The following is a 14,852-nucleotide window of genomic DNA, read 5'->3' on the forward strand; positions in this document are numbered from 1 at the left end:
TGAAGATAGGCGTCCTTGATGTCTATGGACGCTAGGACATCCCCTGGATGCAGGAAGGCTGCTACTGTGCGAATGGATTCCATCTTGAATTTCCTTAAGTTGAGAAAGGAATTGAGTGCCCTTAAGTCCAGAATTGGACGCACTTTGCCCTCTTTCCTGGGTATTCTAAATAGGTTTGAATAAAACCCTTGAAAACGTTCTGTCCCAGGAACGTGGACTACCACTCCTTGTTGTAGTAAATCCGTGACTGCTCTCCGCAGATCTTCTAAACGATCCGGGGATAGTCGGATATTGGAAGGGAAGAATCGCGCCGGTGGGAGAGATCGAAACTCGATCTTGTACCCTGACCTTATGACTTTGCAAACCCACTTGTCCGGGATTCTGGAAAGCCATGGATCCGGGAACCGGCGAAGACGTCCCCCCACCCCAGTTATGGGTGGGGGCGCACCTTCAGGCTTTGGACTATTTATCTTCAGGTCTGGAGGGGGCGGGCTTTTGCTTGCCCGACCAACGTCCCCTGAAGCCTCCTGAAGGAGCTTTGGAGGACTTAATTTTTTCACCCGCGGGACGAAAAAACTTTTTGTGAGCAGAGAAAGAAGGCCCTCGTCTTTGACGAGTTCCTTTACCCTTAACATTTTGCGTTAAAAAGGTGCTCTTTCCACCCGTGAGATCCTTAATGATCTCATCTAAGTTGGCTCCAAATAGACGCTCTCCTAAAACGGGGATATTAGCCAATGCTTTTTTGGAACCTTGGTCGGCTAACCAACCTTTTAGCCACAGTGTACGCCTGAGAACCACTGCTGAAACTGATGCTCGCGCCAATAATGGAGTGGCGTCTAACGCCGCATCACACACAAACTGTAACCCCTGTATCATTTGTTCCAACAAATCTGATACCGCCTGAGGGACCTCTTCTAAGTCCCGGCGTAACCACTTGGTCCATTCAGTTACAGTCTGCGAAACCAGACCAATAGCAATTATTGGTCTGAAAGCTGATCCAATCAAGGAAAACATGGTGCGAGACATAGCTTCTATCTTGCGATCCACTGGATCTTTAAAAGACGGAGCGTCTTCTAAAGGAATAATCGTGGCTTTATTCAATCTAGCAATTGGTGAATCCACCACAGGTGGTTCTGTCCATTTCTTAATGAGGGTTTCCTCAAACGGATAACGCCTGTTAATGCGTTTAGAAATAGAGGTGCGTTTTGGCAGACTCCATTCTTCTTTGATTGGATTGCCAAAACATTTGGGCAATGGAAAAACCTTCGCCACTTTGATGCGTTTTTTAGTCCCAAAAGGGATTTCAGTTTCAGCTATTTCCGACGGAATACCCTATAATCTTAAGGTTTCTTGAACAGATACAATGAGTGCGTTTACCAACGCTTCCTCTCGGGCTATGGCAGATGCCGAAACATCCTCCTCACTGTCTGAAGAGACAGTACCCGAGACACCAATCCCAGATGAAGTACCTGCAACTGCAGAAATAGGCTCAGATTCTGAATCCGAAGTTTCAGATAATAAGGGGTTAGGCGGGGGTCGCTTTCTTGCGCCCTGTCCCTGACAAGCCACTTCCACCCGGGACACAAAAGTTTCCATAATAGCTGACAAGGATTCAATTGTCAGTGGGGTGCTGGAGGATCCTGCAGACACCTCGAGGGGATCCGGTGGAGATACATGAGTGGCAGGGTCCATGTTAATTCAGGACACCTCTGCCAGAAAAAACAAAAAACCTTTTTTTTTTTTTTTTTTTTAAATAAATAAAAAAATACCTCTTTTTTTTTTTTATGTGTCTCCCCCTAGCACAATAGCGCCCCTCAGAGTACCTGCTTCTCGATCCCCACAGAGAGAGAGAGGGACCCCCAAGGCTCACCACCCGATGCAGAGAAGTTTCCAACCAACTGCAGTCAGCGTCTGTCTTTTACAGACTGGAAAGAGCTGTGTTCGTTTTCCCGGGTAGAAGGACGTGGCTCCGCCCCCTGTGTACGCCTTCCGGCGTTCCCAGCTCTCCACGAGGTAGCTGGGCTCATCAAACATGGCCGCCCCCATACGGGAGACAATAGACTCCAAAAACATGGCGGCCGGCGTGACCTGAGGACATTCATGCACCCGGTCTACAGGAAAATGGCGGCGGACTGCCGAAATCGTTTTTCCCAGCAAATCCACCTGCATCTCTGCTAAGTGGCGGTTTATCAATCTGCAGGAGGTACACTACAATTAAGGTAGGATTATACCTCCTAGGTCTGCTGTAATACTACAGTCTGCTGGGTAGAGTGTTAGCTCTCAAACCAAGTCCACTTCCCACCAAACACATACTGTATTTACAAGGGGGACTTTTAGTGTCAGATATATACTGACCATGCATGGAGGGGCCCATAATTCATACTGCCTCATAACGAGGAAAAAAGGGAACGTTTACTCACCATACCGAACCGACAGGCACCCTCTCTTCACAATACCCTCTCCACCGGGGTGGGGGGTTGTGGACCACTCCGGACGCCTCGACTCTCTGGTTCCTGGCGTCCAAGCGAGACTTTAAACTCGCAAGGTCAGTCCCTCCAATGGGACTCCGTCGCGGCCGACCCAGCGCGGAGCTCTGGTCTGCACGCGCTCGTAGGCAGAAACCGGGGTGACCACTGGATCTTAACATCCAGCCCGTCGCCTGGCCCCGCATACTTACTTGAGTGTGTCGCGGCCGACCAAGCGCAATGCAATGGTCTGCGCGCGCTCGTAGGCCGGCTGGGGTGACCACTAGTGTCGCCCAGTCCGGCGTTTTTGCTTGAAGATCTCACAGGAAAAAACACTGGAGAAAACTACCTAAAAAATATTTTTTCTAAAGAAAAAATCTTGCCAGGACCAAAAAGATCCCAGCAAGGAACTTAGGTCCTTACTCCTGACTAGACAGAAAAAAACTGATGCCTTGTAGCAGAGAGGGGGGAGGATATACCCTCAGGGACTGCCCCTAAGGTGGAGCCAGAACGTTTTTTCTTTCTGCCTAGTCCTGCTCCTGCGGAGACAACATAACCCAGTTCTTGTGAATCAAGAAGACTACGTCTGTCAATGAGCGACAGAGAAATCTTTTTATATTCCCTATTTGGATTCAGTGGCTTACAATCGAATGCCTCTACCATTCTCCAATGTGCACATAAACACACATTTTATAACGGTGTATATTCCAGCAAGTGGGGGGGGGGGGGGGATTCCCTGGCGCTTTCCCCACAGATGCCACATACATTCATCAATACAAGTAAAAGGTCTAAACGAGGCTGTACTCCTATAAAATGGCAATTGCTTTTGCATGGGTGTTTATGCGCATAAGACGTATTGCCTCAAATTAAAAAAAAAGTGGTGCACTTGCAAGGGTAAGGACCAGTTCACGCCAGAATGCACATGTATCAGATTTGACAGTTCTTTCATGTGCATGGGCTGCGAAACGTACTGGAACACGAAAACAGTAAAGCAAGCACTACTTTATTAGAATATGTTGCATCAAACCAAAAGATACTGCGGCACTATGCAATTTGGGGGACACAAATGCACTGCGCTTGCAAGGAGCGTGTTGGGTGCCATTAATTCATTGGCACTTGCATGCTCTCTCTAAGGCAGAGAGTTCACATGCGGAGCGGAAACACACATGGAACATGTTTTTCCTGCACCATGTTATCTGTGAGCAGGCCCCAAATGCTGATGCAGAAGCAGCTAGTATTTACACAAGTTTGGCTGCAGTCGGTCATTCACTTTTACTGGCGGCTGTATGCAGCTCCAAAAACAAGTGGAAAGGGGCTGCGGAATTCACAGCATTTAAATGTGCCTAAGACCTAAAACAGACTATGTATAACCAAACTCAAGAACAAAAATGTCCTATTTCAGCTTATCAGGCCTTAGTTGTGGTAGCTACATTAGTTTAATTTATAAAGGCCAAGAACATTTTTAGCAAGTACGAAAAAATCTGTTGAGCTTGTCCTCATCACTTCCTCTGAAATAAACTGGAAGCAAAAACATTGTTCATCTAGGTTACATGCACAGTGGAGGGATTAGTAATATACATAAGAGAAATAACAAAAGCAAACATGTTCAAAGTTTACTTCATATCCCCAAGCGGCTACATTCACATATCCAGTGCATCTATGGAGAGATCCATAGTTGGCATCCATGCTGAACTTTCTGCCTTTAGAGGGTAATGTATTTGATAACTTAAACAAGGTAGATAAGGTGGTTTGGGCTCACAGAAAGTGAGTGACACTACATTTCTAGCAAGAACAGCAAGTATTTTCTGTACTTGCTAATAATAATGTTCTGTCTGAAAAAAAGAAAAACTATTGAAGACACCACATTTAAGCACTGGTAAGCTTCATTGCGTTTATTTTTTATGTTAAGCTTTAGATAAGTGTTAAGCATTAAATAATATTTTTTACCTTCTCTACTTCTCTGTAACAATCAGTTTTCAGTTAGTTGTGCCTGTGTGAGCTGCAAAAAGGAGACTGTCTCCTTGAGAGTTTGTTTGTACATCAGGCCACTGATAATGCTGTGCATTAACCACCTCAGCTCTGGAAGGTTTACCCCCCTTCATGACCAGGCCATTTTTTGTGACACTGCACTGCAATAAACTGACAACTGCGTTATTATGCGACACTGTACCCAAATACATTTTTTTCTTTTGGTGGTGTTTGATCACCGCTGCAGTTTTTATTTTTTAAGCTATAAATGAAAAAAAAAAAAAAAACACAATTTTGAAAAAAAAAAGCAATATTTTTTTACTTTCTGCTATAAAACATATCCAATAATAAAAAAATCAAATTTCTTTATAAATTTAGGCCAATATGTATTCTGCTACATATTTTTGGTAAAAAGAAAAATATCCCAATAAGCGTATATTAATTGACTTTAAAAATGACAAAAATCTACAAACTATGGGATAGGATTTATGCAATTTTTTTTTTTATTTACAATGGCAGCGATCAGCAAATTATAGTGGGACTGTGACATTGCGGCGGACAAATCAGACACTAAGGGCCGGTTCACATTTGTGCGGCTGCGGCGATCGCATGTAATTCAGAGCGCACTGCTCCTTCATTACATGCGATCGGATGTGCGGATGCGAATTCAGGCATACACTTTGTATGGCTGAAATTTGCACTGCACCCGCAGCAAAGACGCACAGGACCCTTTTTTCCAGCCGCATCAGGATCGGATCGCACAGTGGTTCACACTTGTGCGATCCGATCCTGTGCGAACTGTCAGATCGCACTGCGATATGCGATCAAACTGGGGGTGCCGTTAACAATTGACACCCCCTGCGTATCGCATATGGCAGTGTGAACTGCCAGATGTGCGTTTGCGATGAGGGAACAGGCTGCAAATTCGCAGCCTTCCCGCATCGCACAAGTGTGAACCAGGACTAAGTGAAACTTTTTGGGGACCAGTGACACTAATACAGAGATCAGTGCTAAAATATGCACTGTCACTATACTAATGACACTGGCAGGGAAGGGTTAACACCAGGGGCGATCAACGGAATAAATATGTGCCTAGGAGGTGCTTACTGTGTGGGAGGTGCTTGTACTATGGGAAGGCAGATATCCATGTTCCTGCTTTGCAGGAACACAAGATCACAACCTTACCTTCCCACAGAATGTTTATCTGCCTTGTTTAAATAGGCAAACCACCGTTCTGCCTGTGTGTTGAACGATCAGCAGGTCCCAGCGGACATTGCGTCACGCCTCAGACTCGGAAGTGCAGGATCACGTACAGGTACGTGATCCTGCCCAGAAGAGCTGCCTTGCCGCCGTATACGGTCAGGAAGTGGACAAGTCATTGCATCTGAGCATATATATCTGTACAGGGACAGATGTCCAGCTCTTAATGCAGATAGACTAGATTCAGAACTGTGATTCTATCCATTTCCAGATCTTAACACTGCGGGAAGATTCATACAGGAGCTGCATCTCTCAGCCTGTCATTGATTATGGCAGGACAACTCAATGAACACCTGCCACACCCCCGGCACGCAAACATGGCCCTCAGATAAAGGGGCTCCATACGCCCACATGAATACTATTGTTAAATTATTAACCTTGTGCTTATATTACAGAAAAGGAAAGTAGCGCTGACCTTGAACAAAGAATGATGCAATAACAGGCTGGATACATGCATACCTTCAGCTGACTAGACACTGGCAAATCTTTGCTGGAAAGGGCGTACTCCTATAACCCTACCCCACTCTGAGTTTTGTTGCAAGCAATGCAGAGTAAAATAGAAGTAAAGTTTCCTGATTCGTTTAAAGGGTAGTTTCTGCAGGGCAGAGAACTAATTAGGAATCTAAAGGAAGAATATGGTGATTAATGTGAGGATGGCCTAGTTGAGAAACACCTAAGTTTTTTTTTTCTTTTCTTTTGAAACAAGGGAAAATGAAGCCAAAGGTTTTTCAAACAAAATGGAGAAGGACAAATTCTGGTCAGTTCCCAACTGTAGGAAGGTCAGAATGCAAGGCACAGAGATTTTTCTGGGATTGAAGTGCCTGTGTTCACACCAGGCATAGAAGGCTTTCTATTGCCGAAGTGGCTTTTCCGGCTTTGAGCAATGCGAGAATGACAGAACCACAGACATCCTTGTCAATCAAGACTTCGGTTTCAACTAGTCATTAAAGAGAAGGACTAAGAAGCAGGTTGGAACAAGAGGGCTGAGACAGACGTTTTGGCCTGTTTGGAAGAGGCCAGGGGTCATTTCCAGGAAGTTTTGAGAATGTCTGTGTAAAAGGTTCTCCTGGGCCAGTTTGTTGCAATTAGAAACATCAGTTTTTCTCTTGCTCTATTTCGCAGAGAACTAGAACGAGCTCCAGGTCATTTTCAGAGCAACATTAAAAAGGGGAAGCTGCGCTAAATGACACAAAACATATAAAGTCCAAAAGTCCAAATAGTTTTGATGAATGTATATATAATGAAATCAAAAAAGTCCAAAAAATATTCAACCGAATATCCACTCGTGCAGGAATTGAATAAATTTACTGCTTACCAGAAGTAGCAGTATAATGCGCCTTGTATGGAATAAAGCTGAGCCAACTGGTAACCTGTGATGGATTCCTCACCAGCGATGGCCGTCCCAGGATCACGATTAAATGGGTGTGGAAATAAAAAATATATACAACATAGCGTGATACTGTATATGAAAATGAGTGAATCACTCCCGAGTGTGTCAGAGGAAAAAAGAAGTGCTATGAAGCCCACCACCAACACAGACTGCTTACCAGATGAATAATATATATATAAACAAATAAATAAACAGCAATCCAAGGAATAAGAGCCTTTAGGATAAAACCACCTTTAGTGCATTAAAATTACCAAATAAATGGTGTGTGAAGGCAAATAAATAAACAGCAATTCCAAATGAATGTTGAAAAGCCGTAGGATAAGCCACCACCTATCTCCAAGTGTAATTACCAAATATAAAGGTAGATGAGCATATAAGGTGATTCCAGATGGACTCAAGATCTATCAAAATCGCCCGCTTACCAGAGATAAGCACTTTGAATGCCAAATTCTGGATGTAGATGTCCCTGGAATATGTCCCAGTCTCATAGGCAAAAACGATCCCCAATGATGCAAAGGCCGATCCACAATATGGCTCCAAGTATCATAAAGAAATAATGATGGAGATATCCATAGTGTAAATCCGCATTTATTAAAACGAAAAGTAAAAGTATTGCACTTACATTAAGAATCTCGGAAAAGCGCTAAATCAAAGCTGCCGGCCGGACAGCTCCAAACACCCGCCTGAGTGTCTCAGCTCGGCTTTATTCCATACAAGGCACATATACTGCTACTTCTGGTAAGCAGTAAATTTATTCAATTCCTGCACGAGTGGATATTCGGTTGAATATTTTTTGGACTTTTTTGATTTCATTATATATACATTCATCAAAACTATTTGGACTTTTGGACTTTATATGTTTTGTGTCATTTAGCGCAGCTTCCCCTTTTTAATGTTTATCTGATGTTGGTCACATATTAAGTTGCCGCTATACCATTTTTCAGATATTTAGCGCAGTTTCTTCCCCCCTATTTAATTTTCAGACCAACCAATGCCAGTGCTAGAGGATCCTTGATCCTGGCCACAAACAGGGGTAACTTCTTGTACCTGGAGGCCAGAATGTTCACATCTGGAGAGCTCTATTTCAGACGTTGGAAACAAAAGATGTTAAGATGAAAGGCCCATTTCCCCTTGGTCCAGGAGTGACGGCTGAATAATTTTAAACTTCGAATTATCCACTGTTGAGATGTAAACAGCAGGGAGAGAGTTGGACAGTGTTTCTCCACCCATGATTCGAACAGTTAATGGGCAGGCTGAATGTACCAAGTTTATCGATCAACTATGATACAACCAGCCTGACGGATTCTCTTACAATTATAGGCTATAGGAGCCGCTAGCGATAATCACCGTCTTCTACTGGCAGGGACCGCTTCCCCCACCGAGAGCAGACAATTGCTCGGCAGGAGGGATTCCCCTGTCAGCGTTGACAGTGAAATCATGTGAATTTGTTTCCTGCTACCTGTTGCAGGAAAAAAATTTGCACTGAATTTTGCCTTGAATGGAATTAAGTGAAAGCCTCAAATGAATTGAGGCCCATAACTTTCAGGAAATCTCATTCTTAGAGAAAGAATTTTGTTTTCTGACCTTCTGAACTTCCTTGGCCTAGACTGTGTCCAGAATGAGGATCTTTCTGAGATTATTCTGAGTAAATACGCAGAGTATTCTGAGTGAAGGAAAGGTTGAAATGCAGACATCTGAAAGTTGATTTTTAATGCCAAGTTTAAAAAGTTTAACACTACACAAGAAAATACACTTCAAAACACAATTCCTGGTTACCTTATAAATTAATCGCAGGACGAATACTATTTTGGAAACCTGTAAATAGTGAGGCTACAGATCAGTCCAGTACAGGGTAAATTTGTCTTACCTGTCGATGGTTCCTTATCAGGGTCCAGCAAACTTTTGGCAGCGTCAACTAAAAGGGACTAGTATACAGTATAACTCAGGGTCTATGAATATTCAGCCTGTGTCCTCTACTGTATGATTAGGATAAAGGAACCTCACATTTTTACATGATCTTGTATTTAATTTTCTTTAAATCTTGCATGTCCTGGCCATAGGCAATAGATGTAGTTCATAGCTTCAGCTTGGCACGGGTGCATAGGCAGATTCCTTATTCTCAGAGCTCAGACCAGACTTCAGCTAGGTGCATGTGTCTTACTTTACAAAGACCTGGAAGCCAGGTGCAGGTGTCATACATGACAAGAACATAGAAGTGTGGACATTCTAAGCACTGTAATAGCTCCAGGAAGTGCAATATTTTATTTTCTCCAAAATGGATGTACCGACTTTTTAACAGGAGAACACACACTAAGGGCGCTTTCACACTGATGCAATGCAATTTTCCCGCACTGTGGGAGCAGCATGTACCTCCGGGTTTTGTGCAGGTGACCTGAGCTTTGCCATAGACTTATTTTGCATTGGCAGTTTTGGTGTGCTTTCATAAAACGCCCCAAAACTGCCCAATACAATAAAAGTAGCCAGTTTGTATACTGTACAGCATTCCACGGTGTGGGATAAACTACACCACATCGCTGTAAAAGTGCCTATACTACAATTTTAATCCAACGGTGTACAGTTAATTTTATAACAAATGTAGATTTGTACTTTCTATTTCTTGCAGCAAGGGAAATGCTATTTTACAGGTGTCATTCTTTAAATATGGCATTTTAAACAATGTTAGTTATGTGAGATTACAACTGTTAGGAATAATGGCGCTCATCTGTTAGGAATAATGGACACCAGAGAAACATAACACACACGTTCCTGAAAAATGGCCATGAATGTAAATGGATGCTGCAGTGACTACCTGCTGGAAACCGAGGTCACATGCCCAATTAAGGGGTCCTGCGAAGTTTTGAAACATTGCTTTTCTAATTATGATGTAATCGTTGAATACAGCTTTGGACCCATTTAGGAGATCATTGATGTGCTGGTGACATACTTTCGCATTTTATTAACCTGACTCCTTGACAGGAAATCTGCATACACTCCTGTTTTGTATTTTTTTTTATTATAAACTTGTCAAGCTCTATCTCTCACTCTAATTATTTACAAAAAAATAAAGGAGTACAGAAGGAAAAATATGCCCATGGCATTGTTTTTATACTACAAAGGACACACACAGGTATTTTGCTTCATGTAGATGATTGCAATTTCAGAGTTGTAATTTAACGGATGCAAAGTATCCGCTTTATGGAGTTTGACAATAAACCGTGTGATGAACCTCACTGACCTTGATCTCTGAAAGCTGCATAACTTCAGGGAAGACTTCTATGCAGTTGGAGTGGGCAATGACAGTGTGCATCCGTCTGCAGTTCATAATGGTGGTTGGTATGGCTTTCAGCTTGTTTCCACTGATATCTATCTCTTCCAGTTCTTCCAGTTTTGCCATTTTGCTGTGTAAAAAAAAAGTAATATATATATATATATATATATATTTATTTTCGAACACACACACAGAAATGTGGATTTTGTTTTAAACAAAAAGTATGACTATTAAGTTGAGAAGTTTTTGTTTTGTTTTAACACAAAACATATGAGTAGGTAATAAGATAAGAAAACATGTTAAATATCCTAATCAAAGCCAAAAGAGAAGTTGATTTGGGACCAATAGGTGTTACAAAATGGCCAGAAATTTTGGAAACAATCCCAACGCTTCAATTTCTATCTCCTCTAAATTGACCAAACGGTTTATAATCCATAGATCCTAACACCCACCTTTTTCCAATCTAAACCTTGGATTTAATCCCAATTGACCAAAATGTGGCAGGAAAAAAGCAGAACTGATCCACTTGCTGTGACACTGTCCTAAAATTTTCCATTATAGGCAAGGGGTAATCCTCTGCATTTCCAAAGCCTAAATTCTCTCTCTTTAGTGGATGTAAACCCTCACATATACCCAGTAAAGTGAAAAGCCCCAGATACACAGAGATGAAACAAATCTCCCTAGGTAAGTTTTACATGCATATCTGTTATCTTCAGCTTTATATATTCTTTAGAATGTGCATAATGTGTTAGAATTTTCTCTTCCTGTTCAGCACTGGGAGCGTTGTGTTGGTATACCACAGTGTAACAGCTGATTGAAGGAAAGGCACACACCCCCACTCCACATAGACAGAGAAGGGAAGGAAGGAATGTGCTGTGAATAGGCCAGCTCTCTAAATTTATAGCACTCATCCGACACAAAATTCAGCCTGGTTTTATCTCAGTTGTCAGAGAACTTGTTCGAAGAAGTTATCATGCTGATAGAAGAATGGAGCAGGAGAAAGCTATAGGACTTGGGGCTTTGGAGAGAGTCAAGTAAACACTGCAGCTATAAGTGCCTAGGATAAATTTCATGAATCGGGTTTATATCCAGTTTAATTCACACTGCTCAAATGTATACTTGGGCCAGGTTCCGACAGTTGAGAAAACTCTGCATCATACATAAGATCACTTTTCCTGGACAGAAAATGATCAGCCCAGAAGTGACACTCCACAGTAGGAAGGATTGTAAAGTTTTGAATGCAACAAAAGTGTACTGTAGAAACAAAGAATACTGCTGCAATCTACTGTAAAAGGTATTCAGGGTGAATTTGCTAAAAATGGAGCAGACAGAATTTGCTGCAGCCATGCATAGTAACCAATCAGCTATATCTTCAGCTTGCTCAGGCAAGTTTAAAATGTAAAGCTAGAAGCTGATTGGTTGCCACGCAAAGCTGCCCCAGATTCTTAAATACAGAAAAAGGGTGCCCAAGGGATACTGGACCTGTGGGGGGCTGGTCACTGCGTAATCTATATTTTCACTTCCGGGATGTTTGTACAACCCACACTTAACAACATGGATTTATTTATTTTTTTCCTGTTATTCACTCTTCACTGTGGGATTTTCTTATTGTTTTTACAGCTTCCTTTTTACATGGCATTCACACAATATTTCAACTTTTGTCAACTCCATCACTTCACTTGAGAGCTTTTGCCCACTTTATCACTGGTCACGACTCTCACCAAGATCCTCCTGGAAGTATTTACCAGGTGATCGTTCTCTATGTCAAGGTTTGATATTTTTTGCTTCTCATCACCCTGTTGTTTCACTTTTATTCTTCCTTGGTGGTGCACTCTGGGCTTTACATCTTTGTAGCACATTTTTGGCTATAGTGCCATTTTCTTATGGAGGTTTTTTGTTTCCCCCCTTTCTAATCAGACAGCTGGGACACCTCAGGGACTGGACAGATTCTGTTTTTTCTTCCCCCCCTTTCACAACTCCCAGAGAGGACAGCGTGGACCACTACTGGGCACTCCCCCTTTTTTGCTTGTCCTTATCTTCACGTTTGTGAGGTCTATGTAATCAATTGCCCCATGGAAATTTCTTATCTAGCACGTTTTCTTTCTTTCTTTTTTTTTTATTAATCACCTGGTCTCTGCTTTCAGGTTTTTAAGAGCATTTCTCTTGAGGAAGCAAGTTTTCTCGCGAAACACATCGAGATTCAATACACAAGTACCTTGTCCTTGGATCACCAGTCATGTTATGATTCATGTAACTATTGATCTCTTATGTATATCGATCTGAAAAATGTCCGAAGATTTTAAATGTGTGTAAAAAATTAAGATATCGTTTTTGAATAAAATTTTATTTTTTTATAAAGAATTTTTGTGTCTCCCCCCAAAGTCCCTTGGGCACCTTGTTCTGTATTTCAGTATATCTATAGGGACTGAGACACATTCATGCCTTACAACTACTAGCCACTATATAGGACTGCCCCAGTTCTTTTTTGCTACAGTCTAGGTTAACTCCCCAGATAGCTTTTTACCTGAAGACCATGTCATAAGAGATCTGCTACAGGAATTGGAGACTTATTAACCTTTATCAGGGTTTTTGTTTTTACCAGCACCCACAACATACATTTGAAAAATGTATTAAAAACTTGATGCTACTAACCCCACTGTAACAAAATAAACAAACGCTTATAAGGCAGAGTACTTGTTGGCGAGATCCCCCCTCACTTCCTGCACCTATATTACCTCTAGAATTGAAGGCTATCGGAACTAACTTCCTTTTTACATAAATGGCTGAAAGCTTAACCTGATTATCGAAGGAAAAGACAAAAAAAAAATTCTTATATAATGAACATGTACCTCATTTACACCTGTCTCGGTGAAAAATCTGCTTCAATCAATCAGGGTTGTGGAAAGAAATAGTATTACAAATGTCTAGCATCATGACCCCTTGATAGCAAGGAGTTAAATGTTGCAATCAGTTTAAATTACCTGCTCTTCACATCAAAATTCTGTTGAAGCGAAATATGGCTTGATCAAGAAATATTTCAGAGGAGCCCAGAAGAGATTCGCTGAAGCTCAAAGATAGTAAGGGTATTACACAAGGTTGTGCAAGGTATTGAGGCTCATTTTGCATGGAAGAACTATATCCCAGAAGAGGACCAACATGAAAACCTGGCTGAACATTAGATGGCATTCTAGAGGGCTTTCATAATGGTATCCAGTAAATTCCAACGGGTTCACAAACATCCTTACAATATTTGATACACCAAAAGTTTGGGCGATCAAAACTTAAAAAAATATATAAATACTAGAAACAGCACAAACCTGGCTGGAAAGGTCTGTAGATGATTGAAGGCCATGTGCAGAATCTTCAGATGGGGATGTCCAGTTAGCAAGGGCACGCACTTGTCAGTAAGGTTGTTATTTGTCACATAAAGCTCTTGCAAGGAGCTCGGTGTCTCCTCAGACAGACATGCTGCTGGAAGCATTTCCAAATTATTGGCTGATACATTTAAGCATCTTAAGCTGCAAGTAAAAACAAAAACACAGTTCATTAACACTGTATAACAAAGTGAAAAAAAGGAAAATAATCAGCAAGTTTTCGAAGTTTGCAGTCATGCTACTGGTCCAGTGTGCCAGCGGTACTTCTGACCACTGAATGATCGACTTTTTGAATACCAGTGTGGTTTTGCATGCCACACTTCACAGCACAACCAAACACTTTGATACAAGCAGCAATGCTAGTATAAATGCAGACAAATGCTCAAGTGGCCAAAATGGTAAAAGCATTCGATCTTGGCAGACAGGAAAAAAAAAAAAAACAGTATTCTACTGAAACTATACTTATTCAAATTCAATACTGCTTTACATTTTTTTATATATGGAAATACAATCTACATATTTAAAGTGGTTCTAAAGCCCTAAAGTGATTTTAAACGATCACCTTGGTAAACAACCTATTCAGAGTTTAAATTGGAAATGAAAGGCAAACCATTTTTGTATACATTTATATATATATATATATATATATATATATATATATATATATATATATATATATATATATATATATATATATATATATATATATATATAGTTATAAAGTCCATCTCACTCAACCAACAAAAAAAAAAAAAAATAAATAAAACACAGTAATGGAAACCCAACCATACAATCCCATACCCGCAGATGATCCAGAGGAAGGCAAAAAAAAACCCAGCAAAGCACAATCCAATTTGCTACAGCAGGGGAAAAAATTCCTTCCTGAACCCCTGAGAGGCAATCTGATATTCCCTGGATAAACTTCCCCTATAAATATTAGTACCCATTTATATTAAGTCCACCCAGGAAAGAATCCAAGCCTTTTTTAAAGCAATCTCGTGCGCTAAGCAGAACCACCTCTGGAGGGAGTCTATTCCACATTTTCACAGCTCTTACGGTGAAGAAACCTTACTGTATTTGGAGACAAAATCTGTTTTCCTCTAGATGTAAAGAGTGCCCCCTTGTCC

At 41.4% G+C, this 14,852-nt stretch overlaps 1 protein-coding gene across 2 annotated transcripts in view; it reads right to left on the reverse strand.

Annotated features, from left to right (window-relative positions):
• The window catches only part of PHLPP1 (PH domain and leucine rich repeat protein phosphatase 1), a 272,576-nt gene that overhangs the window by 44,401 nt on the left and 213,323 nt on the right, over window positions 1-14,852 (reverse strand). For both annotated transcript variants that reach the window (XM_082257744.1, XM_082257743.1), the window contains exons 11-12: window positions 13,669-13,869; window positions 10,319-10,481 (exon numbers count right to left, since the gene is read on the reverse strand). In XM_082257744.1, the coding sequence (XP_082113870.1) occupies window positions 10,319-10,481; window positions 13,669-13,869 (364 nt within the window). The remainder of the gene's footprint in view (window positions 1-10,318; window positions 10,482-13,668; window positions 13,870-14,852) is intronic.

Source organism: Pelophylax lessonae (genome assembly GCF_965119305.1).
Source record: "Pelophylax lessonae genome assembly, chromosome: 5".
Lineage (NCBI taxonomy): Eukaryota > Metazoa > Chordata > Amphibia > Anura > Ranidae > Pelophylax > Pelophylax lessonae.